General features: G+C 45.5%; 1 protein-coding gene across 2 annotated transcripts in view; it reads right to left on the minus strand.

Moving 5' to 3' along the window:
* Nucleotides 1–27733, minus strand: part of SLTM (SAFB like transcription modulator) — a 214329-nt gene that overhangs the window by 141883 nt on the left and 44713 nt on the right. The window contains exon 1 of one of the 2 annotated variants that reach the window (XM_073618819.1): nt 15408–15642. The exons of the other annotated variant lie outside the window; for it this stretch is intronic. Coding sequence (XP_073474920.1) covers nt 15408–15551 — 144 coding nt within the window. The 5' untranslated portion in view covers nt 15552–15642. Of the gene's footprint in view, nt 1–15407; nt 15643–27733 lie in introns of those variants that run through there. 2 annotated transcript variants of the gene reach the window in all.

The following is a 27733-nucleotide window of genomic DNA, read 5'->3' on the forward strand; positions in this document are numbered from 1 at the left end:
GGTGGCAATGGCAAGGCCGCTGGTGGGCATTGGTGGCAATGGCAAGGCCGCTGGTGGGCATTGGTGGCAATGGCAAGGCCGCTGGTGGGCATTGGTGGCAATGGCAAGGCCGCTGGTGGGCACTGACCCTTACGTTGATTCAAAGTTCCTTATTTAAAACTTTAAAGTTTTTTTCCTGAAACTTCCCTCTTAAAATGAATGTGCGTGTTATATGCCAATAAATACGGTATTTACACTAAAAAAAAATATTATGGAGCGATTCAATGTTAACGTCTCCAATACCTATGGCTCGGTTAAGCGGCAGAGATGACCGCAATGTGGCGGGAGTGGGAGAGACCACGGTTATCTGAAAGCCAGCCACTCGTCGTTGAAAATACCGGGGTTATGGCAGCCATCTGCTGCCATAACGGTATTCAGCGTCAAAGTCCCAACGTACAATGACGGCGATTTGCGCTAAGTGGTTAAAGAGGAACTTCACTCTACCAATCAACATTATTTTTAAATCCTTATGCCACTAGGATTAGTAAATAGGCGAATATATCAACATATTTACTTATACATTTCTTCAGTTACTTCCTGGTTTCTTGCCTAGGTAAATGTCATACATCCCAGGTGTCTTCAGGAGGTGAGGTGTTTTCTCAGCTCTCTCCTGCATGCATGCTTGAGCTAAGGGCAGATGGATTCCAGGAAGTAAATGCTACATAAATCATTTGCCCTTACTCAAGATGGCCATGGCCAGAATTGCTAAGGAGCTCATTTTTCAAAGTGATTTCTCAACTAAAAGCATGGAGACATGGATAAATGGGAGAGCTCTTTGAATATTAAAAATTAATTAAAATATTTTTTTTTGCTTGTGGTGCTCCGATGCAGAGAAGATCTGCTTTAAAGAGATAGCACAGCATGTTTTGTTTAAAAACAGTGTCCTGTGAAAGGAAAATGACAAGGTCTGGCAGCCTTTGTGGCTGTTGGCTTGTAATTTTCAATGAACTACCACAGTGCTGTGAGCGCCATGGTAGTTTACTCATTCTCCCTGTCCGTGTGTAACTGGCTTCCTCATAAGAGGTACGAGCAAGCCTATACACTGACAGGTCTGCAGGAGACATGCATGGCACCAGCCATCTACCGATGGTTGAGAACCACTCTGGTCCACTGCAAAAGTGTGTTCCCACAGGATTTGAGATGCCCATCATTCCCAGAAGGAATGGCAACATAAACACCACCTCCATGGAAGCAGACGATATTGAAGTTTTACACTAGCCTTAGGCCCCTTTCACACTTGTGCGACTTTTCCTGCAACTTTGGACATCAGAGTTGCATGACAAGCCACACCCCATTAATATCTGAGTCTTCAAGTCGCAACGACTTTAAAGTAGTCCTTTTACTACTTTAGTCCGACTTTAAAGCGAGTTGAGGTCTATAGACTTCAACACAGGCATTCCCTGAAATCACAGCCACAAAATTGCTCGGCTTTCACGTCACGGCAGAGTGAAAAAGACCTTAGTATGAAACATTGCTGGCAGATAAGCTATTATTGCAGAAGAGAATCTGTGCCTTCAGTAAAAACTAATTTATCTGCTTGCTAACAATGTGTCTTCTGAAACTACAACCAGCCATGCATGTGCAGTTCAAGGTACATTCTCAGCATGCCTTCGTGGCAGGAGGAATTAAATATAACTTAAGGCAAAACCTTTACTTAGTAGAGTGAAGAGGTATAACACCTGTCAGGTTTTTATTGCTGTGTCCCCAATAGAGAGATTTTTTATTAAAACGTGAAAGAAAATTCCAAAGTTTTGAATAGTGACCAGAACCTTCCAATTATGACACGCCTAGTTTGGCATTTTGGTTAAATTAGAACTGAAAGAGATATTAAAGTCTTTTTTAAAAAAAAAAAAACAAACATGTAATACTTACCTGCTCTGTGTAATAATTCTGCACAGAGCAGCCCGGATGCTCCTCTTCTCGGGTCCCACCCTGGCACTCCCTCCAGCTGGGTGCCCCCACAGCAAGCAGTATGCTGTGGGGGGCACCAGAGCAGGCCTGCTTGAGCCGTGGCTGTGTGTGTCATTCACACACGGAGCCACGGCTTGGCCCCGCCCCCTGTATCTCCAATCACTGGCTGTGATACAGGAGTCAATGGATCCCGCTACTGCCAAAAGCCAATCAGGAGGTCCCCAGAGAGGAAAGGCTGGATCGGGAGGGGGGGGCCTGAAGGTAAAAAAAACCTTCTCAACAATCACTTGGAGGTGAAACCTCTTTTTTTGATCAAACACACTGTATATCAGCACCGACACTAGTGTCAGTGCTGATACCGAGCATTTGTACTCGTGCAAATGCTCTGATGCCTAATCCGATACCTGGCCAGTCAGGGATGATCAGCGCGACAGTGGTGAGTGTTACAAGCACCAATCTCCATGTATAGATTTCAGTAAAGCAGCTGACCGTAGCTTCTGCGTGCTCTCCCCCCGCTCCCTCCCTCTACACCACCTCGTTCAATCAGAGAATGCATTGGCTTTATTCAGAAAAGCAAGCTGCAATATATTACATTTTTAGTTTAATACTGCTTGAAAGCTCCAGGGGGGATTGCCACAAGGGAAGGAAGAAGCCTTCAGTGTTACTTTAAAGTAGAAAGATTGTTAAAACTTTTTCTTCCTTTTGGATAAAGTAAGGGAAGGTTATAACCTGTCAGATTTTTTTTTCCACCATTTGTGTCCCATTTCGGATATTTACCTGCACTTCTTACCCCATAGCCAAGCAGGAAGTGAGCAAATCCCTTGAGGAACCCCAGGTCACCAGAACTAGTGTCCCTATTGGAAGGTTACCCCTCTTACTTTTTTGGGGACAACCCAAAATTCGGGATTTTCTTTACTATCACTTTCAATGATAATGGTAAACAGGGCAAACAGAGGGTGAATCTCCTTAACAACTTGACCTATGGAAGATTTTTACCCCATTTTTTACTGTGCTACCTTAACTGACAATTGCGTGGTCATGCAACATTGTAATGCTCGGTTCACTCTATAGATCAAAGAAGCTCACAGCAAGAGTCCGATGCGTCTCTATTCACTGCATCAGGTCCGATTTCAGTCTAATTTGGGGCTGAACTCGGACCAAAAGATGCACAGGACTTCTGTGCAATTCACACCAGAGCCACTGCAGAGGTGTGTGTAAAATATATCTCTCTATCAATTTTTTTTAATTAGTGGCGATCGAGGACTTCTAGTGCAGCAGGCAGTCTGACATTAACTGACTTTCTGGGCACATCTCCAGTGACACAAATACAGTGAGCAGTGCTAAAAACATGCACTTTGCTAAGGACACTGGGTAGGAAGGGGGTAAAATCTAGGGCAGCAGGGGTCTCCAAACTGTGGCCCTTTGCCTGCCTTTATCTGGCTCTTGGGGCACACTTCATCCCAATGATAGGAGACACTATTCTGTCCCCCAACAAAAATAGGATGCCATTCCTCCCACTGACACCAACAATTGGGCAATATTCCTCCCCCTAATACCAAAGATGGGACACTGTTTACTCCCACTGGTGCCAGCAAAAAAAATTTTCCCCGCTGGCCACAGTGCAGCCCACCTACAGTCTAAAAGACGGTAAAACGGCCCATTGTTCAGAAAGTTTGGAGACCCCTGATCTAGGGTAATAAAAAAGGTTAACTGTGCGCCGTTTTAACTAAAGGATGTGACAGTTTTTATTCCCTGCTTTGCAGGGAGACAAAAACTAGAACATCCCCACTGTCTATAGAGAAATCTGTGTTTACCAACACAGACCTGTCTTCTGCTTGGACAATCAGTGGGTCCCTGCCATGAATCATTGGCCAGGACCCGCTGATTCGCATCCAAGGGAGCTGATGGGCGTGCGCACCCCCCAGCCAGAAATAAATAACCACGTATATTTACACGATTCTGCATAGCAGTAAAACTACAGTGCATGGTTGGCAAGCAGTTAATGGGGGCACAGACCAATAAAAACTGACTTCTAGTTCATCTCTACTCAGTCCACAAAGAAAAGGTTTAGCCTTTCATTACACTTTAAAGTGGAACGTCAGAAAACAAAGTCCTGCTAGAGGACGTTCAGATGGCCCCTTTTGCAGGTATAGCTAGTGTAAAATATAGCAATACACTGTTTCACTCTGCTCAGTTGATCTCTTTTTTTTTTTTTTTTTTTTTTTTTTTGGCATTTTTATGCACCGCCGAGTTTGTTGAGGCTGATCTGCTGACAATCATAAAGCTGAATTAAACCCTCCTATCCTTTACAGCCAAGGAAGCTTCTGTTTTATCTGCAACTGCCATGGTGCTGCACATGTGATCAGTTATGACACCAGCCATTTGATGGTTTGACAGTTTGGTTGAGGACACAAGCAACATTGTCCCCTCCTCCCGGTGCTTCTACTGGCTTGCCCACATGATTGGCGAGTTGGAAAAGGAATCAGCCGCAGGCGGAAGCTCAGCATAGAGAACACCAGTGACCAGATGGTCCCCACAAGTCTATGATCTTTGGAGGCCCAGGCACGATGTTATGATGTAATGTCTGGCGCAGCAGATGTAAACGCTGCTGTGTACTCGGCTGGAAAGTCCTTTCGTTTTTTTTTTTTCTTAGTCTTGCCAGCCTGTGGGAGAGATGTGGGGTCTTCTAGACCCCACATCTCTCCATAAAAGAGGAGCTGCCATGCACTATTCCTGTTGCCAGGGATGTTTCCATTCCTGGTAATTATAAAAGTGTTAAATTCACGTCCCCACGTGCTCTCACACAGAAGCGAACGCTTACGCATGTCATGCCCACATATGTAAATGGAGTTCAAACCACACATGTGAGGTATCGCCGCAAACGTTAACAGCAAGAGCAACAATTCTAACCCAAGACCTACTCTAACGCGTACATTTTTTTTTTTAAAGCATTGCCTGTGGAGATTTTTAAGTACCAAAGTTTGGCCCCATTTACCATTCCACAAGTGAGTGCATTAACAAAGCATGACATGTTGGTATGCCAAATAAATGGATACCCATCTTTCGCATTATACAAAACAAATTGGGCTAACTTTAGTGTTTTGTTTTGATTCATGAAACTTTTTTTACTTTAAAAAAATGTGACATAGAAACTTGCATCAATGCCCATTTTATACCCTAGGGTCTATGCTAAAAAAATCATGTACAATGTTTGGGGGTTCTGAGTAATTTTCTAGCATGTACATGACGATTTTTAAGTGTAGGAGAGAAGCCCCAGAATAGCCCCAGTATGGAAGTGGTTATGATACATGCTTTCTTACTAATTACCAACCACATTAAAACAGCATTAATCACTGTAATGGATCATTAAGACTAAAAACGTACATTTGGCCGTCGTTTACCATGCAGTTTTTCCACATTTCCTGCAGTCGGCGGTAAATATGATTCTTCCACATACAGGAGAGGGAGGTTGAACCTTACCTAACCACAGCAGCTCCTAAAAGCCTATGTGTGCATTGACTAGGGCTGCAACTAACGATTATTTTTATAATCGATTAGTTGGCCAAGTATTGTTTCGATTAATCGATTAATAACCTTAAAAGAGAATGTGGTGTATATTTTAGTTAATATGTAAAGTTTAAAAAAAAAGGCAATTTATTCTTAAATATCTCTATGCAGTGGTAAATATAAATAACCAACTATATGGTTAGGGAGCAAAATATCTACTCCACTCTGAGAATAACAGACAAAAGAGATATACTGTATATACTATTAAAGGGTGAATCTGGTAAATATCATCAGATTCAGAGATCAAATTTTTTTTATTTAAAAAAACAAACAATGGCTTCCTTTAAAAAAAAAAAAAATGTAATTTTAAGAATGTTCATTTGATTTTCTAATCGTTTGTGGTTGAAAATGAACGTCGATTTGACCCAACTGTGACAGGAAAATTTGAAAATAGAAAACTTCTTGGTCAAAGGAATTTTCAGACAGTGTATGTGGTTTTCATTCAAAAGTTACATTACTTTTAAAAACAGAATGTTAAAAAAAAAAAAAAGATTTTTCGTCTGAATATTCTAGTCTGAAAATTGATCATAAGGTTCGGTTCACACCTATGCAGTTTGCTTTTTATCTGTTTCTGCAGTGCTTTTTGTGCACATGATTTTGCTGCGATTTGCATGTTTGCATTTTTTGGCCAATTTGTTGTTGGGCAGATTAACCACTTCCATACCAGGCACTTAGACACCTTCCAGCCCAGGCCAATTTTCAGCTTTCAGCGCTGTCGCAATTTGAATGACATGTCATGCTACACTGTACCCAAACAAATTTTTTTATCATTTTGTTCCCACAAATAGAGCTTTCTTTTGGTGGTATTTGATCACCTCTGCGGTTTTTATTTTTTGCGCAAAAAAAAAAAAAAAAAAAAAAAAAAAAAAACGAACAAGTTTCTTTGTTTCTTTTAAAATTTTTTGTAAAATAAGTACGTTTTCTCCTTCAATGGCGGGAACTGATACGGCGGCAACGACAAAACATATTGGGGGCATTGCTGGGCAGATCTGTAACATAATGGTGCCAATCAGTGCCCCTTTGTGGGCACTGATTGGCACAGACTGGGCACATTGGGCACATGTGGATGGCCATGGGGTACATACATGGCCACCCACTTTGCCCCTTCCCTGGTGGTCCTAGTGGCGATCCCTGGTGGTCCAGTGTGGTGATCCGAGGGGGGGGGGGGGGGGGGGGCTGCGCTGATAAACAATCAGCGCAGACCCCCCCCGTCAGGAGAACCGCCGATCGGCTCTCCTCTACTAGCGTCTGTCAGACGCGAGTGAGGAAAAGCCGATCAACGGCTCTTCCCATTGACAGCATGATTGGACACGGCTGATCACGTGGTAAAGAGCCTCCGCCGGAGGCTCTTTACCAAGATCGGTGGAGCGGTGTGTCAGGCTGACACACCGCTCCACCGATGGGCGCGCAGCGGCATGTTATCCTGCTGGACGTCATATGACGCCCAGTCAGGATAACGGAACCACTTCCCAGACGTCAATCCGCTATAGGGCGGGCGGGAAGTGGTAAAAAAAAAACCCTAGTTAGACTTACCGGTAACGGTATTTCTACGAGTCTTTCAGGACAGCACCTGGAGAGAGCGCAGCTCCACCCACTTTCCCAGGAAACACTGCAGTCAGTTTCTTTAAAGACCGGACACTTCCACCATGGCCTCAGTTGTTCATAGAGTACCTCCAGCCATGCTGAAATTAGATAAGCAGAACACAGCAATAACACATCTTACAACCTCAAAACTTAGGGCGGGTCATCGGCGCTGTCCTGAAAGACTCGTAGAAATACCGTTACCGGTAAGTCTAACTAGGGTTTTCTCCCTTCGTCTTTCAGGACAGCACCTGGAGATGATAAAAGAGTACTTACTCTAGGGTGGGACCACCGCCTGCAGGACCTTCCTGCCAAACGACTGTTCCGCTGCTGATAGCAAGTCCAACCTGTAGTGGCGGGTGAAGGTGGAGAAACTTGTCCACGTGGCCGCTTTACAGATCCGACCCGGGGAAGCCCCTGCCCTCTCCGCCCAGGACGTTGCTACTGCCCTTGTTGAATGGGCTACTACCCCCTTAGGGGGCTCTGCTCCTGAAGCTTTATAAGCTTCGCTGATGGCCATTCTGAGCCATCTACCTATGGTGCTTTTGGATGCTCTATACCCCTTCCGTGGACCAGAGAAGAGAACAAAGAGCGAATCTGATCTTCTAAAATCTTTCGTTATCTCTATATAATGTAATAAACACCTTCTCACGTCCAGGGAATGGAAAGACCTCTCCTTAGCACTGGACGGGTTAGGACAAAAGGTAGGGAGAATTATCTCTTGTTCCCTATGAAATGCTGATGCCACCTTTGGCAAGAAACCCGGGTCAGTTTTTAGCACTACCCGGTCTGGAAAAATATAACAAAAGGGTTCTCTTATGGAAAGAGCTTGTAACTCGCTTACTCTCCTAGCTGAAGTTACTGCTACTAACAGGACTATTTTTAACGACCATAGCCTGATTGACGCTTCCTCTGGAGGTTCAAACGGCCCTTTGATTAGACCCCGCAGAACCACAGACAGGTCCCATCTAGGAAAAAACTTAAAAGGTATTGGCCTAGCTCTGGCCAATGCCTTGAAAAACCTAATAATAAGCGGCTCCCTTGATAACTGCCTCTCAAGAAAAACCGATAATGCAGCTACCTGCACTTTTAGGGTGCTAGCTGCCAACCCCATCTCCATTCCCTCATGGAGAAACTCTAGCACTGAAGCGATTTCCTGTGGCGAAAGTATCCTAATCGCACACCAGCTATTAAATCGTTTCCACGTTTTGAAGTAGATGGCCCTGGTAACCTCTTTACGACTGTTCAGCAGGGTAGAGACCAGTTTATCTGAAAGGCCCTTATTTTTTAACATCTGCTCCTCAGTAACCAACCTGTCAACCTGAGATGCTGGGTATTTGGGTGATGAAGGGGGCCCTGCGTTAGGAGGTCCTTCCGAAGCGGAAGCTCCCAATAAGGTTCCACCGCCATCCCCTGTATTGTTGCGAACCAAGCCCGTTTGGGCCAGAAAGGAGCCACCAGAATCATCGTCGTGTTCTCTTTCTGTAGCTTTCTTAAGACCAAGGGGATCATCTGAAAGGGGGGAAAGGCGTAGCACAACTGGAATTTCCATGGCTGCGCTAATGCATCCAATCCCTCTGCCTGATCCTGCCTGTTCAGTGAGAAGAAGGCCTCTACTTTTGCATTCTTTTGGGATGCGAAAAGATCTATTTGGGGCATTCCCCATCTTTCTGTTAGTTGTTGAAAAGTCTCTACATTTAGACTCCATTCTGCTTCCAGTACTCTTTCTCTGCTCAGAAAGTCTGCCATAAGGTTTAAATCTCCCTTCAGATGTATCGCTGTTATGGAGTTTAGCCTGTCTTCTGCCCAGGCTAGAATCTGGAGTGCCAAGGATAGCAGAGCCCTGCTCCTTGTTCCTCCCTGCCTTGATATATAGGCCACCGCTGTGGCATTGTCCGATAGGACCTGAACATGATGGCCCCGGACTGTTCTTTCGAAGGCCCATAGACCCAAGAGAATAGCCCTCAGCTCTCTCCAATTGGAGGACTTTCTGGCTTCCCAGTCTGTCCAACTCCCCTGAGCCATCTGCTCGTCCAGGTGGGCGCCCCAACCCCAGGAACTTGCGTCTGTTGTTAATCTTTTCTGCAAAGGAAAACTCCAGAGCAGACCCCTGTTCAGGTTTGAGTGATTTCTCCACCACCAAAGCTTCCTCTGAACCCGCGCAGGTATCCTTATTAATTTTTCTAGGGACTCTCCATAGGACCAACTCGTTAAAATTGTCTGCTGGAGCTCCCTTCCATGTAGACGTGCCCACTGCACCGCTGGAATAGTCGCAGTGAGTAGCCCTAAGACCGACATAGCTGCTCTTATGGAGATTGGCATATTTGTCTGCGTCTTCTTCACTGCCTCCTGAAGCTTCTCCCTCTTCCCTTCGGGGAGAAAAATTTTCTCCTGGATGGAATCTATCGTGTAACCCAAGAATAGTATGGTCTGAGATGGAATCAAGTTTGATTTCTCCTCGTTGATTATCCATCCTAGACCTACCAGGTGTCTCATTGTCTTTTCCAGATCTCTCACTAACAGGTCCCTTGTTTTGGCAAAAATTAGTAGATCGTCCAGATAGGGCAGGACTGATACCCCCTCTACTCTGAGTGGGGCCAAGGCCTCCGCCAGGACTTTTGTAAAAATCCTCGGAGAAGATGACAGCCCGAAAGGGAGAGCTCTGAACTGGAGATGAAGGGTAGATTCCCCCAGTTTTATCGCAAACCTTAGGTGTTTCTGAGATGTTGACGCTACTGGTACATGCAAGTATGCATCTCTCAGGTCTATGGAAGCCATAAAACATCCCGGGGTCAGGAGATTCTTTACTGAGAATATTGTGTCCATCCTGAACTTCTTGTACCTGATAGCCTTGTTTAGAATCTTCAGGTTCAGGATGAGCCTGAATTTTCCCGACGGTTTCTTCACAAGAAATATGTGTGAATAGCACCCCTGTTCTAATTCCCCAGGGGGTACGTTCACTATCACTTTTTGTAGCATCAAGTCCTTCAGGATAGCTGTCATTGCTAGTGACTTTTCTGAGTCTCGGGGAGCCTGGGTTATGTAAAAACGCACAGGAGGAGGTTGAGAAAATTCCAGCCTGTAACCCTCCAAGATGGTCCTGAGGATAAACTGGCTGCTTGTTATAGTCTTCCACTGTAAAAAGAAGGTCTGTAACCTTGCTCCCACAGTTGGCTGACCGTCACTGGGTTTTTGGGCTTGTGGTTGGGGGGCGAAAAAGTACTCCTGACTTACCCCTCCCTCTTTGAGACTTCCAAGGCCTTTTGTAGCCTGCCTCTTTGGTATCTGGGGTCTTTCGAAAAGCACGAAAATTTCTGTTGCCTTGCGGAAGTACCTTCTTCTTTATAGGGAAAGCCTTCTTTTTGTCAGCTGTTCTGTCAAGAATAGCTTCCAGCCCAGGGCCAAACACTAGATCACCTTCAAAGGGTAAACCGCATAATTTTGTCTTTGAAGCAGTATCCCCTGTCCATGTCTTGACCCATAACGCCCTGCGAGCTGAGTTTATCAGAGCTGTGGATCTGGCTGACATCCTGATTGACTCCGCTGAGGCATCTGCTATATACCCTACCGCCCTTGATAACACCGGTAGCGTATCTAGCAGATCCTTACGAGGCGTCCCTGCCTCAATGTGGATCTTCAGCTGCTCCAGCCAGTGTTCCAGATTTCTGGCTACCACAGTTGAGGCCATGGCAGGCTTCAAATTTGCTAAAGAAGAATCCCATGCCTTCCTTAATAGGGAGTCTGCCTTTTTGTCCATGGTATCTTTAAGGATACCCATGTCCTCAAAGGCCAGGTCAGTATTCCTAGATACCTGGGAAAAGGCTGCGTCTAGTCTTGGCTTTTTATTCCAAATATGCGAGCTATCCTCATCAAACGGAAACCTTCGCTTGAGGGATTTAGAAAAGAAGGGGGCTCTCTCTGGATCCTTCCACTCCCTTTTAATGGTCTCTGATAGGAATTTATGTACAGGAAAAACCCTGTGTTTTTCCTCCCCGAGGCCTTGGAACATCTTATCGTGTAGGGATAGCTGAGCCTTATCCTCTGTGATGTTAAGGGTAGTATGAATTGTTCTTAGTAAATCATCTACCTCCTCAAGGGATAACTTGTACCTAGAAGAAGGAGAAGAAGCTTCATTTACTTCTTCTGCTTCCTCCTCCGAATTTAGTAAAATGTTACTTTCCTCCTCCTCTGAGTCGCTGCCCCCTCTGGATGCTGAAACAGAGGATTGAGAATGTGGCACCACACTGCTATGCGCCGTTGGACGCCTATCTAGGTAGGACCTGAAGGACTCAAAGGTGTCTGCCAGTTCCTTCCTGAAAGAGCTTAGCAATTCGCTTTGTTGAGCTGCAGGACTAGCAGGAGCTGTCTCCTCCTTAACTATGTCCGTAATGCAAGATTTGCATAATACTTTGGGCCAGGAATCCCTCAGTAACCCCTTACAAGAGGGACACTTCCTTTTAACAATAGGGGAGACATGCTTGGTCTTCTCCTTAGCCTTCTGCAATATCCCAAGGGAAAAAAGACAATAGCTGAACCATATTTCACAAACAACAGTTTACATGCTGTATAAGGAACACAGAAAAAAACACCACCAAGGAAGTTAACCCTTTAACACCTATGATCTGTTCCACAGCCGGTGAATCACCCCACAGATCCACCTTAAAACATAATTAATCACTTATCCCTCCTTTAGTACTCAGGACCAAGTGATCTGCAGGCTCCCCACTTTTTTTTTTTTTTTTTTTTTTAGGGAAGGGATAATAACTAAACATTATAAATGCCCATAGAGTAAAAGACAGAGACCAGTATCCCTGCTTACCTGAGCCTGGCTGATTGTTGTGGCTCCTGCTCCTGCCACCGCCGTCTGATCGTCCTCCATTATTGACAGGACACACAGCGGCGTTTGTGCTCTTTTATTTGATTTTCCCGGGCCGCTCACCGCTGTGAGGGCCGGAAATGAAATCAGCCATGGAGACCGCCCCCCCCTCCTGCGTTCCAGCGGCCGGAACCGGAAGCCGCGTCGCGCCGCTCGAGGCCCCGCCCCCGGTCGGAAATGACACGCTTGCCATCCGAACCCGGAAGGCGTGCGGCCCGTGGAATAGACGCCGCTCTACTCCACAGCCCTGCCACCGGTCTGTAGGAGCGGGACCCTCGCAGCCTGGCTCTCGCCGAGCATGAAGAGGAGGAGGCACCGGAGAATCCCCCACACGTCAGGGAGGATGCTGGGCTGTCTTTGGAAAAGAAGAAAAACGATCCGGTATGCCCTAACCTTCACCACCTGGAGAAAGCGCAGCACACCCCTGGTTCCCTGCAGCGCTTCCACCATGGCGGAGGAAACACTACAACTGAGGCCATGGTGGAAGTGTCCGGTCTTTAAAGAAACTGACTGCAGTGTTTCCTGGGAAAGTGGGTGGAGCTGCGCTCTCTCCAGGTGCTGTCCTGAAAGACGAAGGGAGAAAAAAAAAAAAAAAAAAACGAACAAGTTTCTTTGTTTCTTTTAAAATTTTTTGTAAAATAAGTACGTTTTCTCCTTCAATGGCGGGAACTGATACGGCGGCAACGACAAAACATATTGGGGGCATTGCTGGGCAGATCTGTAACATAATGGTGCCAATCAGTGCCCCTTTGTGGGCACTGATTGGCACAGACTGGGCACATTGGGCACATGTGGATGGCCATGGGGTACATACATGGCCACCCACTTTGCCCCTTCCCTGGTGGTCCTAGTGGCGATCCCTGGTGGTCCAGTGTGGTGATCCGAGGGGGGGGGGGGGCTGCGCTGATAAACAATCAGCGCAGACCCCCCCCGTCAGGAGAACCGCCGATCGGCTCTCCTCTACTAGCGTCTGTCAGACGCGAGTGAGGAAAAGCCGATCAACGGCTCTTCCCATTGACAGCATGATTGGACACGGCTGATCACGTGGTAAAGAGCCTCCGCCGGAGGCTCTTTACCAAGATCGGTGGAGCGGTGTGTCAGGCTGACACACCGCTCCACCGATGGGCGCGCAGCGGCATGTTATCCTGCTGGACGTCATATGACGCCCAGTCAGGATAACGGAACCACTTCCCAGACGTCAATCCACTATAGGGCGGGCGGGAAGTGGTATTAAAAAAAAAAAAAAAAAAAAAACACAAATTGCTGCAAAAACGCATTACATGCTTTTCTGCAGCTTCTCCATTGAAGTATATTGAGACAAAAAAAAAAAAGCACCGCTTTGCGTTAAAAAAAAAAAAGTTCCCGACCCTTTCCAAATATGCAGCGGCTGAAAAAAGCATAGATGTGAACGTGTCCCATAGGAAACCATATAAATGAACTGTAGTGCGTTTCTGCAAAAAGCACCAAAAAACACAGAGATGTGAACCAGGTCTAAGATGTTTAGTAACATAATGGGGTAAAAAAAAAAAAAAAAAAAAAAGGGAGCAGATAATCACTACTTTAAGGGGTTCTTTTTTACTGTAGAAACTGTGAAAGTAATATTTACAGTAGCGATTATTCTTTTTGTACTATAAAGGGCTCATTTTCGTTTTTTTTTTTAACCCCATTATGTTACTGGCCAATTAATCAATTATGAAAATAGTAATCGATTCATCGATTAGTTGTTTCAGCCCTGGCATTGACACATAGGCTTTTATGGAGTTGAGTTCAAAGAGGAGTTCCACCCGCCACTTACATACTGACCTTTAACATTAGGACACTTTACCTGTCCTGGAGTCCAACGATGTTGGCGCAGCAGCCGATGTTTACATGGTTGGGTGCTGCCGCCATTGCTTGTAAGGGAACCTGGCAGTGTAGACTTTCGGCTTCACGGCCGTGTCCCTACTGCGCATAGCACGCTGCATTCTCCGGGAGTCACATGAGCGGGATATATCGTACTACTGTGTAATTCGGTATGAAGTGACTTTTTTTTTCAAAAAGCACATACAGTACAGCGGTGCACTTCATTCATTGTAACACGGCATTTATTAAAAGAAAGTAATTTAAAAAAAAAAAAAAAAGTACAGTACAAATGTGTACTCTACTTACACCTCTCGCTCTGTGCTGACAGGTCCCTGGCTATCCTGTGCACATTCCACTGTTAACTCCTAGTGTGCTGGAAGGTGCAAACAGGAACGCCAAGGAAAAGTCAGCACCAGTGGTGGCCCGTGCATTGTGGGAGGGTAGTGACGTGATGGCTGCGTTTGACGGGCCACAAGTGGCTGTCCACAGCGCTGGCAATACTACTGTGGGCATCCGGCTGTGACAGCTTGCAGCTTCACAGCCGGGTGCGCATGTCTCACTAGGCTTTCCTTCATAGCTAGGCAATCTTTTGGGAACTGTGATGTGTCCCAGAAGATTGAAGGTTGCCTAGGCGGCCCAAGCGGAGGCTCGTCGGTAATCATGATGCATCGCGGAATCGAATTGTTGACCAGATAATAGTAATCGAATCGTGAGAACAGTGAAGATGTGCACACACACACACACACACACACACACACATATATATATTTTAAAACACCCCGTGTCACACTCAGCAGCCACTACCAACTGCAGAATGTGACCATTAAAGTGAATGTGGCCACACTGTAAACACACACAATGCATGCAGTTGCGGTGTGGTACTCTGCCAGTCAAGGGGTGGGGGTGAAATAAAACAGGTAGTGAGGTGGTGATAAAGATACCTATTGACTGCCTGCCAAATGCTCTCTGAAGAGCAAGTATGAACAAAGCCAAAGGCTGCATCTACACTATTGTGTGCCATGGCATAAACGCACAATTGGGCACATTTTCTTAAAAAATAAATATGGGGCAGGCTTGCGGTACCATTCACTGTAATGCAGACGCACATTTCACATGAATCAAAAGGTGGTTACAAAAAAAAAGACGCCTGAAGCTTGACACAAAAAGGGTACCTGAGTGACTTTGGAGTCACATTTATGGTGTGTATGAAGTGAATATGCCTCCCTATGCACACAGCAACACACACAAAGAAAAAAAAAAAAAAAAAAAAAACCACCACACACACACACACACACACACACACACACACACACACACACATACATACATACAAGCATTATGTGACATATGTGAACGAGGCCTTAGTGCTGATACAGAAAAGGAGAAAAGCTTTACCTGTGCTATAAAACACAGCCATGGACATTTCCTAGGATAAATCTCAGCCCTCTCTCTAGATATAGGAGACACCTGGGGACCGATAATGAATGCAGCACCTCCACACAACCTCCCCCATCCACAGCCAGGGCCTCAGGTGGCAGGGAAGCCATTACACCAGCAGCCCCTCCCCCATATTCGCAGAGAGGCCTCATACCTGCTTGAGCCGGGACACCAGCACGTTCTTCACCCCGGTCACGTCCAGGTTCCTCCGCTTCAGCTCGGACTTCAAGTCGATAACGCGGAGCTCGGTCACTTTCTTCTTCTCAGAAGGGCCATTGCTGCTACTAGGCGACGCCATGACTAAAAACCGAACCCACCATCAACCACGGACCGAATACAAAGCACAACCCACCGGATGGGAGGAATTAATGCAGCACACTTCGTGCTTCCGGGACGTCACATCCGGCAAATCTGTCTGGTGATCCCCGCCCACCTGCATGGGGTGGGAAGGCTATAAAATGAACTGATAGTTACTGCAGACACGTTCATATTTATTTTGTCACCAGGACAGAAAATGAGTATTAAAAGGAAATGTGCACAAAGAGAAACTTGCACTGCTGTTGCTGACCTTTGTAAATCATATTTTCCTGGCTATCATGCACAAGGCGTACAATATCATACCGCCCAACTGTTCATGATTTGGAAGGACTGTCCCTGATTTGGAGCAATGTCCCTCTGTCCCTCATTCCACCTCACTTGTCCCTCATTTTGGTCTGATCTATATAGATGTATATAAAGTGCACTTTTTTTATCAAAAAGTGTTTCTGAGTGCTAAACCTTTCAACTGATTTCTAAATTGCTGCATTTGTAAATTCCAAAAGCCAATATAAAGGAATAGTAGTGGTAAAGAAAGCACTTGTGGGTTTAATCAATCTTGTTTTTTTGTACAATTCTCCTTTAAGGGGCATGGCAGGGGGTGTGTCCTATGCCTGCATACTTTTGCTGATGGGTGTCCCTCATTCTCATCTCAAAAAGTTTGGAGATATGCAATATGCCTGTGCAGGGCATTCTGTTCATCCCTGTGCAGACAGTCTTGATGTTAACTGTGTACCAATGTGACACCTTGTGGGTGTATATCCCTGAACTCACCCTGTATGCAATCAGGGACCTGGACACACCCACACACATATCATACTGGGACAGTTGACATTAATGGGACAGGATGTATAGAACACCTATGCATCCTTGTGTGAGTAAACAAGGCCCTGCACAAGCATACGCAGACGTCCCAAGTCTTCCACGAGGTGTGGGTTGGCTCCCGGACACCCGCAAGTGCTGCCCGATATCCCAGCTACAGGGCTGATCCTGGATGGTCCCCTGGTTCACAGTCGGGGATGATCGGAGGGGCAGCTGTGAACACCAATCTCCCTGTATAGCTGACATCCACTTCTCCTTCTCTCCCTATACAGGGAGATCAGTGATCACAGCTGTCCCTCCTGCTGCACCGATTATTCCCGGCTGTTCCCTGTATCCTCCTCCTCCAGCCCCCCTCCGTGTCTTTCTACCCCCCTGTTCTTCTTCTACGGCTCCCCTCTGTGTCCTTCACCCCCTCTGTTCTTCTCCGGCTCCCTGTACTCCTCTGCACTCCCTTGTCCCCCACAGCCAGCTTCCCTCCTCTCCTCTTCCGCCGGCTGTGGGGATCTGTCAGGATGGAGAGCGGAGGAAGGGACCGGTCATTTACCAGCCCCTTCCTTTTCTGAATTGGACACAGTGAGCAAGCTACTGTGTCCTGTGAAAACTGAGCAGAGTAACCTGTGTGTTTACTCAGCTCATTTTATGAATGGACAGGAGCCGCTGTCTCCTGTCTATTCATCTTCAATGCTGAGAAAGGGACTGGGGAATCTGTGTCCTCAGCTTCTTTCTCTGTCTCAAAGGGGAGATTTCAGGGTTCTATTTAGACCCCTGATATCTTACCAAAGCGTCCCCCCCCCCCGCCCAACAGGGTTGGTTTTAAAAAACTTCAAAAAATATACAAAAAATGAAATTGTAAACAAAAATTATAAAAAAAAAAATTATAAAAAATAAAATAAAACTACTGACACCACCCCCCTGACCTACCAACAATGTCCACTCCCCCCAAAAAGTATTTAAAAAAAAAAATTGTAAAAAAAAAAAACAATATGTAAAAATAAAAACTAATGACACCATCCACTGCCCTACTGACACCATCACCACAACATACTCCCCACCCCTTCCCCAGAAGCACTGTGAAAAAATATAAAAAAATAATAATTTAAAGAAAATAATAAACAACAACATTTTAAAACATGATAGAGAAAATAAGAAAATCAAAAAACTACTGACAACACTGCTCTATTGACACTGTCCACTACCCCCACCCCCAATCATTGTGAAAAACAAAAAGATAAATTGTAAAAAATAATTAAAATAATAAAATTATAAAGAAATAATAATAAAAATAAATAACTACTGACACCGTCCACTGCCCTACTGACACCATCCTGCACATACTACTCAGTGCTGTACACTCCACACTCCTCACATGCACATTATACCCACCTACATACAATCCGCACTCCTCTCCTGCACATACTACCCACCGCCATACACTCCGCACTGTACATTCCCTATTTAACATTACTACATTCTGCACTATGTAAGTCATCTCAGACCCTATAAAACCACACCCCATTTAAGCCACGCGCAATATGTAGCACGGTTTAAGCCACGCCTACCTCCCTGAAATGAGTTTGCCACCTCCCTGAAATTTTTGCAGGTTGAGATGTCTGCACACGGTATTGTATGCCCTGTTCCATTGAGGCTGGGCTCACACATATGCAATGCGGGAACCAGCGCGATTCCTGTGCGAGTTCCTGCATCGCATGCCTCTCACAGGCAGTTCACACTGCCCTCTGAGAACAAAGTTAATGATACCGCCAGATCGGTTTGCAGATCACAATGTGAAATGGTGCAGGAATCAGATCATAGATGTGAACACCCATTCGATCTGATTCCAGTGCGGACCAAAAAAAAGGTCCTGCACCATTTTAGTATGAATGCGATGCAAATTCAGGCATACATTCTGTATGCCTGAATTCGCATCGCACAGACATGGCATGTGATCTGCACAGCAATGCAGTGCGAATCACATACAATGTCTGACATCATAATAGTGTAAACCAAGCCTCTGGCATAAATACAATAGGGGAGATTTACGCGATTTACTAAAACTGGCACCTGCAAAATCTGGTGCAGCTCTGCATAGAAATCAATCAGCTTCCAGGTTTTATTATCAAAGCTTGAAGTGGATGTAAACCCGATTCATGAAATTTGAGCTAGGCACGTATATCAGCAGTGTTTTCTTATCTCTCTTCAAAGCACTATGTCCAGTAGCTGTCTTCAGCTCCATTTGTCTGTTATCAGCCTGATAACTCCTGACAAAGTCTGCGAGATGGGAGCCTGAAGTTTGTGTCAGAGGGGGAGCTATAAATAGATTAGCACAAAGCTGAACTAGTCACAGGCAAGCTCTGCATGTGTGGGGAGGGGGTGTGTGCCTTTCCTCCAATCAGCTGTCTCACAGTGTATAGTAGAGCTGCACGATTCTTAATAAAATGAGAATCAAGATCACGATTCTCGTAACATCATCTTTCACATTATACAAAAAAATTGGGCTAACTTTACAGTTTTACACAGATATATATATATATATATATATATATACACACATACATATATATATATATATATATATATATATATATATACATATATATAATGTTTGGGGGTTCTACGTAGTTTTCTAGCAGAAAATACTGATTTTAGCTTGTAAACAACAGGTGTCAGAAAAAGGCTTGTTCTTTAAGTGGTTAAACTGACCTCATTTACACACAGAAGTTCATTCCTTTGATCTAAAAGAACTGAGAGATGCATTGGGGTAGATTTACTAAAACTGGAGCACTCAGAATCTGTTGCAGCTGTGCATGGCAGCCAATCAGCTTCTAACTTAATTTTGTTCAATTACGCTTTGACAATAAAACCTGGAAGCTGACTGGTTTCTACGCAGAGCTTCACTGGATTTTTCACTCCAGGTTTAGTAAATAACCCCCACTGTATCTCTTCTCTTCTCTATTTCCCAGTGCTGAGGAATGTTGATAAACTTTTTTTTTTTTTTTTTTTCCAGCTTTGCATTTGTCACATAGAATTGAGGAAAAATTGGGTTAAGATTGTGAGGGGGGTTGAATCAAGATCGCAATCTTTTAACGAATAATCGCGCAGCTCTAGTGTATAGCAAGAATCTACACCCACAGATGAATCAGAAAGTGAAAATTCTAACAGGATGAGCACTTTTCAAACAGTATATAAAGCTGAAGACAGCAGATATACCTGTAAAACTTAAAAATCCCTGTGTATCATCTGAGGCTGTTCACTTCACTGGGTTTACATCCACTTTAAAGTAGAAGTCCACCCTAAAACTAAAATCCTTGCATCTACAGATATTGACGATCTAACACTAACCTATCTAACCCTGTGAAGAAAAAATCAGTATACATACTTTTTCTGCGGGCGATCCGACCCAATCCCACGCTGAGCTGTCAGCCTCGGCTTCGCTGCTGAGGTGGGTGCAGAGGACACATCCGACAATGGAAGCCCCATAGTAACTCTATAGGTGACGTCACTCCCCATTCATTTCACAGCCGTTGTCGGCTGTGTCCTCTGCAGAGCTTCCACCGCTGGAGATCAGGTCAGATCAGCTTCAGAAAAAGTATGTATACTGACTTTTTCTTTACAGGGATAGATAGGTTAGTGTTATGGGGCATACACACGGGCGGACTTTTCGACCGGACTGGTCCGACGGACTTTCCGACGGACTTTCAGACTTCCGACGGACTTTCTAACAAACGGACTTGCCTACATACGATCACACCAAAGTCCGACAGCCTAGTACGTGGTGACGTACACCAGGTCCGACGAGGCTATAAAATGGAAGTTCAATAGCTCGTGCGACACCCTTTGGGATCCTTCTGCTAATCTCGTGTTTATCTCGTGTTAGTAGAAGTTTGGTGAGAGACGATTCGCGCTTGTGAAACTTGTATTTTTCAGATCGTTTATCTGTTGTTTAGTTTGTGCTTGTGAGGTTTGTATCTGCTTTTCAGTGCGTGTAGTCAGTTCGCATTGATTTATCAGTGTCTTATTGTCCGCTCGTTGCTGATTTTCAGCTCACTCTTCACAGCCCTTGTTGTTCTTCAGTGCGTTCTCTTAAGTGCGTTCTGACCAGCCGACCGTTTTAAAGCCATGTTGCAGGTACGTTCTCATAGTCGAGCTCGTGCTTTGTATGTGCTTGGTGCTGTAGTAGGGCAAGGAGGAGTTCATGGACGAAGAATTGGTTGCTCCAGCGTGACCAATTCTCTCACATGCCATTGCTCCGTGAGATCCATGAGAATAATCCTGAGGATTTCAGGAACTTTCTCCGGATGACGGACCCCGTTTTTGACCGTTTGTTGGCTTTGCTGACTCCTTATATCAGCAGGCAGGATATCTGCATGAGGCCAGCCACCACTGCGGAGCAGAGGCTAGTCGCCACGTTGCGTTACTTGTCGACAGGGAGAAGCCTGCAGGACCTCAAGTTCTCGACAGGCATCTCCCCCCCAGGCTCTGGGGATCATTATCCCAGAGACCTGTTCTGCCATCATTCAGGTCCTGCAGAAGGACTATATTAAGGTAAGGTTTATCCTTTAACATCACATTTTATTGTATTTAATGTTTGCCATTGTAATGTATTTCTTTACTCAAACACTAATTACCATGATTGCAATATAGTGCGAATGTCCTCTTTGTCCTCATGCATTCTGTAATTTTTTAATGCTCTTTTTTGTCCTGCATGCATTTGCCTTCACTAACCTCCCCAGCATGCAATTCTGGGCCCATATCCACCTAGTCTACTCACTTAATGTATTTTGTTAGCTCAATTTTGTAGTGCTTTACCCTAAAATGTCTCAAAATGGTCTGTGTGTCCTTAACTTAATTTAGAATCCCTTCCCCCCTAAAATTTATCAAAATGGTCTGTGTGTCCTTAACTTGATTTAGAATCCCCCCCCCCCCCTAAAATGTCTCAAAATGGTCTGTGTGTCCTTAACTTGATTTAGAATCCCCCCCTAACATTTATCAAAATGGTCTGTGTGTCCTTAACTTGATTTAGAACTTAATTTAGAATCCCCCCCTAAAATTTATCAAAATGGTCTGTGTGTCCTTAACTTGATTTAGAATCCCCCCCCCCCCCCTAAAATATATCAAAATGGTCTGTGTGTCCTTAACTTGATTTAGAATCCCCTCCCGCCCTCCTAAAATTTATCAAAATGGTCTGTGTGTCCTTAACTTGATTTAGAATCCCCTCCACCCCCCCTAAAATTTATCAGTATGGTCTGTGAGGTTGATTTACTAAAAGCAAATAGACGTTGCACTTTGCAAAATGCAGTTGCACTCTGCAAGTGCATTTGCTCCAGGGCTTAGTAAATGAGCAGAAGCTCTGCTGATTTCATCATCCAATCATGTGCAAGCAAAAATGCAGTTTTTTTTATTTCCCTTGCATGTGATTGGGTACTCTTTGCAACATGAAGCCTTACCTTATTTACTAAGCTCTGGAGCAACTGCACTTGCAGAGTGCAACTGCACTTGCAGAGTGCAACTGCACTTTTCAAAGTGCACAGTCTTTTTGCCTTTAGTAAATCAACCCCTGTGTGTCCTTAACTTGATTTAGAATCCCCCCCCTAAAATGTATCAATGTGCCATCAGAGGGGGTGAGGAATCTTATAAGTGGGCAATTTTAGTCTTTAAATAATATTAAAATTAATGTTATACTGATGCTGGGCAATAATGTTTTTTATGTAATGTGCTTGCAATGTTATGTGCAAAATTACTGATGTTTTTTTATTTTCTTGTTTAACTCCCCAGTTTCTTTCAGTGCCACAGGAATGGCGGACTGTGGCATCCCATTTTGCCACCAGTTGGGACTTTCCCAACTGTGGAGGGGCTATAGATGGGAAACATGTCCACATCGTGCCACCACCCCATTCGGGGTCATACTATTTTAATTATAAGGGGTTCCATAGTATTGTCTTAATGGCAGTGGTGTCGGCACAATATGAATTTCTGTATGTGGACGTGGGGAAGAATGGATGGATGTCGGATGGAGGAGTCTTCGCCCAGATGTGGTTCTACCAGCATCTCCAGAGTGGTGGCCTGGGATTGCCACCTGATGCGGATAACGTGGAAGGACTCCCCTTTGTCTTCATAGCAGATGAAGCCTTCGATCTGAGCAAGCACCTCATGAGGCCATTCCCCCAAAGGACCCTCACCCCGGAGAGGAGGGTTTTTAACTTCTGCCTGGCCAGAGCGAGAAGAGCTGGGGAGAATGCTTTTGGGATTATGGCCAGCCGGTTCCGCCTGTTTCAGACAGCTATCCACATGGCGGAATACAGACTAAATCACATTGTCCTAGCGTGCTGCATCCTGCACAATTATTTACACAAACATTCGACCAATTATATCATATCACTTGGGCCTGAGGCCGGACTTATAGGGAATCCTCTGACAGGCCTGGATATTGGCCATACTGGCTTGGCCCCCCAAAGTGCCCGTCAAGTTCGGGATCAATATGTTGAATTTTTTACTAGTAGGGGGGCCATTGCAATGTCAGACAATCTATCATTTTTTTAATTAAAAAATACTGATCAGATAAAATCTCGAATTATATTTATTGCTTGCCTTTCTTTTTGGCTTTCTCCTCACACAGAGCTATTGTGTTCTCTTGGGGGGGGGGGGGGGGGGTTCTGCTGAACTGGCTGAGATTCAAACCATCTATGGCCAGCTGGTTAAGATTATAAGCTCTTTGAGGGCAGGGAGTGATGTGAATGTATAATGTGCTGTGTTAATTGATGGCACTATATAGCTGCCTGTAGTAAATAAATATCCCCAAATTACTACATCTGGTGTCTTAAAGTAGAGCTGAAAGCAATAATTTTTAATTATTTTTGGCTAGTGTAAGATAGGGTTTTTTGTTCTGTGTCCCATTGGGTGGATTTTCCTTAATTTCCTGTCCCATAAGCAAAACAGGAAGTGGGAAAAAATCCCTCCAAAATGAAGGAATCCCTGGTTATCATCAGGGATACTACAACTAGTGTTCCCCTCTATTACTGTTCTTGGGCAACCCGAAATTTGGCTTTTTTTACTTTCGCTTTTGGTGATAACAGCAAATAGGACATATATAGAGGGTGAATCTCCCTAACGGGGGGCACAGGCAGCAGCAAACACCTGAAAGGGGTTCTAATTTTTGTCCACCCAAAGCTAAATAAATGGTTTTGCCTTTAGTTATACTTTAATTTGGAGCGATCAGTTCTCTGTTCGATCTGGGGCTGTGACAGACACCTCATAGAGAATATGAGAACTGGGGCTGCATGTTCCCCTGCCCCCTGCTCAGCTCATAGTGGAGGAAGGAGGAGGGTTGTTAACCCTGCAGGCTCTGCTCGTGTAGTGTAATCACTGCACTGGCTGAAAGAGTGATGTGGGTGCTGACAGCTCGCATCCTGTCCGACAGGTAATTTCTATATGAAAATTTGCAGCATTCACTCTGTTAATTAGGGGCAGACTTGCACTAGTTTCTATTTCACTCTGAAATAGATCCTGCGTGGGTGGTGCAGATAGACCTGAAACAGATCTATCTATATAATTCAGGTGGTACACACCACTTCTAACCGTTTCATGCACCATTAGAGCACAGGAAGCTTAGTTAATTCCCCAGAGTGAGTCACTGAACTGGATCGAGTATGCAAATTGGATGTTCTGATTTCGGTCACAGCGTACTTGAACAAAGCTGTCCCTAGGGCCAGCCCACAGAGCTCTGAAGTGTTTTTTGGCCTTTTTTAGCATATCTGCTGTTGTTGGATCAAATCACCCTCAGGCTTAGTATCTTAATATCAGCTTTTACCAAATCCCCCATCCACAAGTTTATAGCCTGGGCTACACCACGGTGGCAGGTGCCCAGCTGCCAATATAAAGTCAAGATGGCCATCTCCTAGCTGCCATTATATTGCAGAAAGGCCACGCCTGCCCAGGTGCACTAGAACATGGAATGCAATGAGGTAGCAAGAGGCAGAGGAGGATTACCAGGAGGAGGAGGGTTGGGGTGCTGGTGATGAGAAGCAGGAAAGGTGATGGGTGCCTGGTTAGAAGGAGGAAAAGGGTTTGGGGTGCTGGTGGTGTGGTGGAGGGTTGGGGTGCTGGTGATGAGAAGCAGGAAAGGTGATGGGTGCTGGGTTAGAAGGAGGAAAAGGGTTTGGGGTGCTGGTGGTGTGGTGGAGGGTTGGGGTGCTGACGGTGAGAAGGAAGAAGGTGGTGGGGTGCTGGCAGTGAGGAGAAAATGGGGTAGGCCTTAAAGGGAACACCTCTAAAACCCAGAGGAAGCACAATATATACTACTTTGGGAAGATGCTGTGTATGAACCTCTTTGCCGCATTTCCTGATGGTGGCAGGATCCCCTTCGATGAGCAATCTGCCTCTGATGCCTGGAAGATGTTTGTAACCACAGCGGCCAGGCCTGGCTGCAAGCAGCATTTATAGGAGCTACTGAACCACATAATTGCCGGCTTTATTGGAATACGAGGAGGAACTGGGGCAGGCTTCATAATATAGTATTATTTTTTTTACTAGAAGTCAGAAGTCTGGATTGTGACATTCTGTAATAGACTAAATGTTGTGTTCTGTTTGTGGCAGGTATACATTTACAAGAACACATTTTAATATTTATAAATGTCAACTGTATTCGTTTTTCCTTGTAAGGCTGTTTCTGCCATGGGTCAAGCACATGCAAGGAGGGATGGCAATGCAAACTGGGTACTACATTAGGCAAGCAGAAAGCCCTAGGCTTCAACACCTATGCAAAACCAGAAAGAGTTCCTTGCAAACTAAGGCCACCAGTGCAGACACTTATCTTGCAGAGATGATGGTACAAGGAATACCACCTTGCAGGTTAGAGTAGAAAGAGGAATGTCTCTAAGGGTTCTTTCACACAGGGCTGTCTGCCTGACGGACTCTGCTTTGCTCAGTGTGGAATCGATCCGCTGATCCCCGCTGAGCAGGCGAATGAAAGGTCCGTCTCTGCCAGGGGCGGATCCAGAGCCTAGTCTCGGGAGGGGCACTGCCATAAAATTTTGCAGGCAATTTGTCGGGGCAATGGCTGGTGTTGGCGCTTCAATCATCACAGCACCATGGTTGATGTGGTGTCAGGATGATTGAGGCGCATTATTTATATTATTACATTGTAATGTAAAATGAAATTGTTCAACTCACCATAATGCAGAATCATTGGGAGCCCTGAGCGTGTCACTTGCTACCGTCGCCTGCCACCAGATGCAGCGTGTCACTTGCCAATGTCGCCTGCCACAAGATGCGGATTGTCACTTGCCAATGTCGCCTGCCACAAGATGCGGATTGTCACTTGCCAATGTCGCCTGCCACAACATGCGGATTGTCACTTGCCAATGTCGCCTGCCACAACATGCGGATTGTCACTTGCCAATGTCGCCTGCCACAGGATGCGGATTGTCACTTGCCATTGTCGCCTGCCACAGGATGCGGATTGTCACTTGCCAATGTCGCCTGCCACAGGATGCGGATTGTCACTTGCCAATGTCGCCTGCCACAACATGCGGATTATCACTTGCCAAGTTGCCAGTGGATGTGTCCCAGAGTGAGGGCGGGCAGTGAGATATTGTAACTCATTACCTCATGTAAATCAGAATATGCATGCAAAAGCATGTTGCATTGCGGCTATCTTGGTACACCCTCACTTCCTTGTCAGCAGTAAGACTAGAGTTAGAAGTCGGCAAGCAGACATCTTTATACACCCACTGGAGTCTTGCTTTTCACAGTTATTTTTAACAGTAAACTCAGCTTATTTAGTGAAATATAAGTTGAGTTTACTGTTAAAAATAACTGTGATAAGCAAGACTCTGGTGGGTGTATAAAAATGTCCGCTTGCCGACAAACACTAGGCTTACTGTGGACGAGTGCGGGAGTACCAAGATGGCCGCGACGCAACGTCCCTTCAGTCACATTATCAGAAGGGGAGTGGCTTAAACACCTGCCTGCTCGCTGCCTCGGCCGCGCTCAGCCTCAGTCACACGCCAGCCGCCCGCCTCGGGCCGGCGGCATGATTACTCGCTCACCCGCCGGCTCAGGGCTCAGCTCACCCACTCGTATGTTCTCGGGGGGTGCAATTGCCCCGTTGCCCCCCCTGGATCCGCCCCTGGTCTCTGCTCACTATGCAGAGACAGACCTGTCAAAGCCCCGCTCTCCTCTATGGGGAGATCTGGTGAAATTGGCCCACATGTCCGTTTTCATCCAATCCCATCTGATCCAATCCCCCAGACAGATGGAAAAAAGGGTCACTGTGTCTGGATTTCACAGACAGGATCAGATATCGGCGGATATCAGCGTATATGTCACCGCTGACATCTGCCAATCCATAGAGATGAATGGAGGGTCCGATCAGGTCTGCCTGAAAAACTGACAGGCAGACCTGATCGGAATGCCCGTGTGAAAGGGACCTTATGGGTTTAAAAGGCTGTTTCTGAAGCACAAAGAGAACCTGTCTTAATTAAAGGGCAGGAACCTGACATTTAATAAGGCTGAAAGCAGAGATGCATGCTGATGAGAAATTTAGGGAAGGGGGGAAAGGTCTTTAACAATCACTAAAGGGGCTTTAAACCAAACCATCCTTAATTTCTCTAGTTGCTTTTAATTTGAACTAACAGTGACTCTAAAGTCAGTTTTATTTAGTTTCTAACAGCTTAGAAACATCTGCTGGTCGTTTACTTAAAGTGTTTGTTCCGCTAAAAAAAAAAAATGGATCCTGTTCCCTTAAAGCTTGTGCTTGTGCTGCATAATTTGGCACACTGTATCACCTAAAATACCTGGTTGATCCTGCCTGGTTCTCCCTTCCCCCTGTAAACTGACCACGGTTTATCATAGCTGCTGAGCCCTGACACTGTGATCAGTTTACGTGCCTCCGTCATCCGCAGCTCTCCTGTCCTCCTCTGTGCTCCTCTCCCCCTCCCTCCTTGCCTGTCAGCTCATACCAGCGCCACTCTGCTCCCCTCCCTGCTGCTATAAAACTATGTTATGTTTATACCATCCCCTCTGTTGGATAACAACATATGTCCTAGTGTCTGTGTTTTATTCAAAAAAATGCTGTTTTCTACCTAACTTCACAGTGCCTCCCGGCGCTCACGTGACTCCTCAGCTCTCTCCTCCTCTCCTCCCTGGCTGACGTCAGTGGGAGTGTTCGGCCCTGTCTGCTGGAGTTGTCAGATGGGGAGAGGAGAGAGCCGAGGAGTCATGTAAGCGCCGGGAGGTGCTGTGAAATCAGGTAGAAATCAGCATTTTTTTATAAAGCGCAGACACTAGGACACATGTTGTTATCCAACAGAGGGGATTGTGTAAATATAACATAGTGGCTTAACAACC

Source organism: Aquarana catesbeiana, linkage group LG03, assembly GCF_042186555.1.
Source record: "Aquarana catesbeiana isolate 2022-GZ linkage group LG03, ASM4218655v1, whole genome shotgun sequence".
Lineage (NCBI taxonomy): Eukaryota > Metazoa > Chordata > Amphibia > Anura > Ranidae > Aquarana > Aquarana catesbeiana.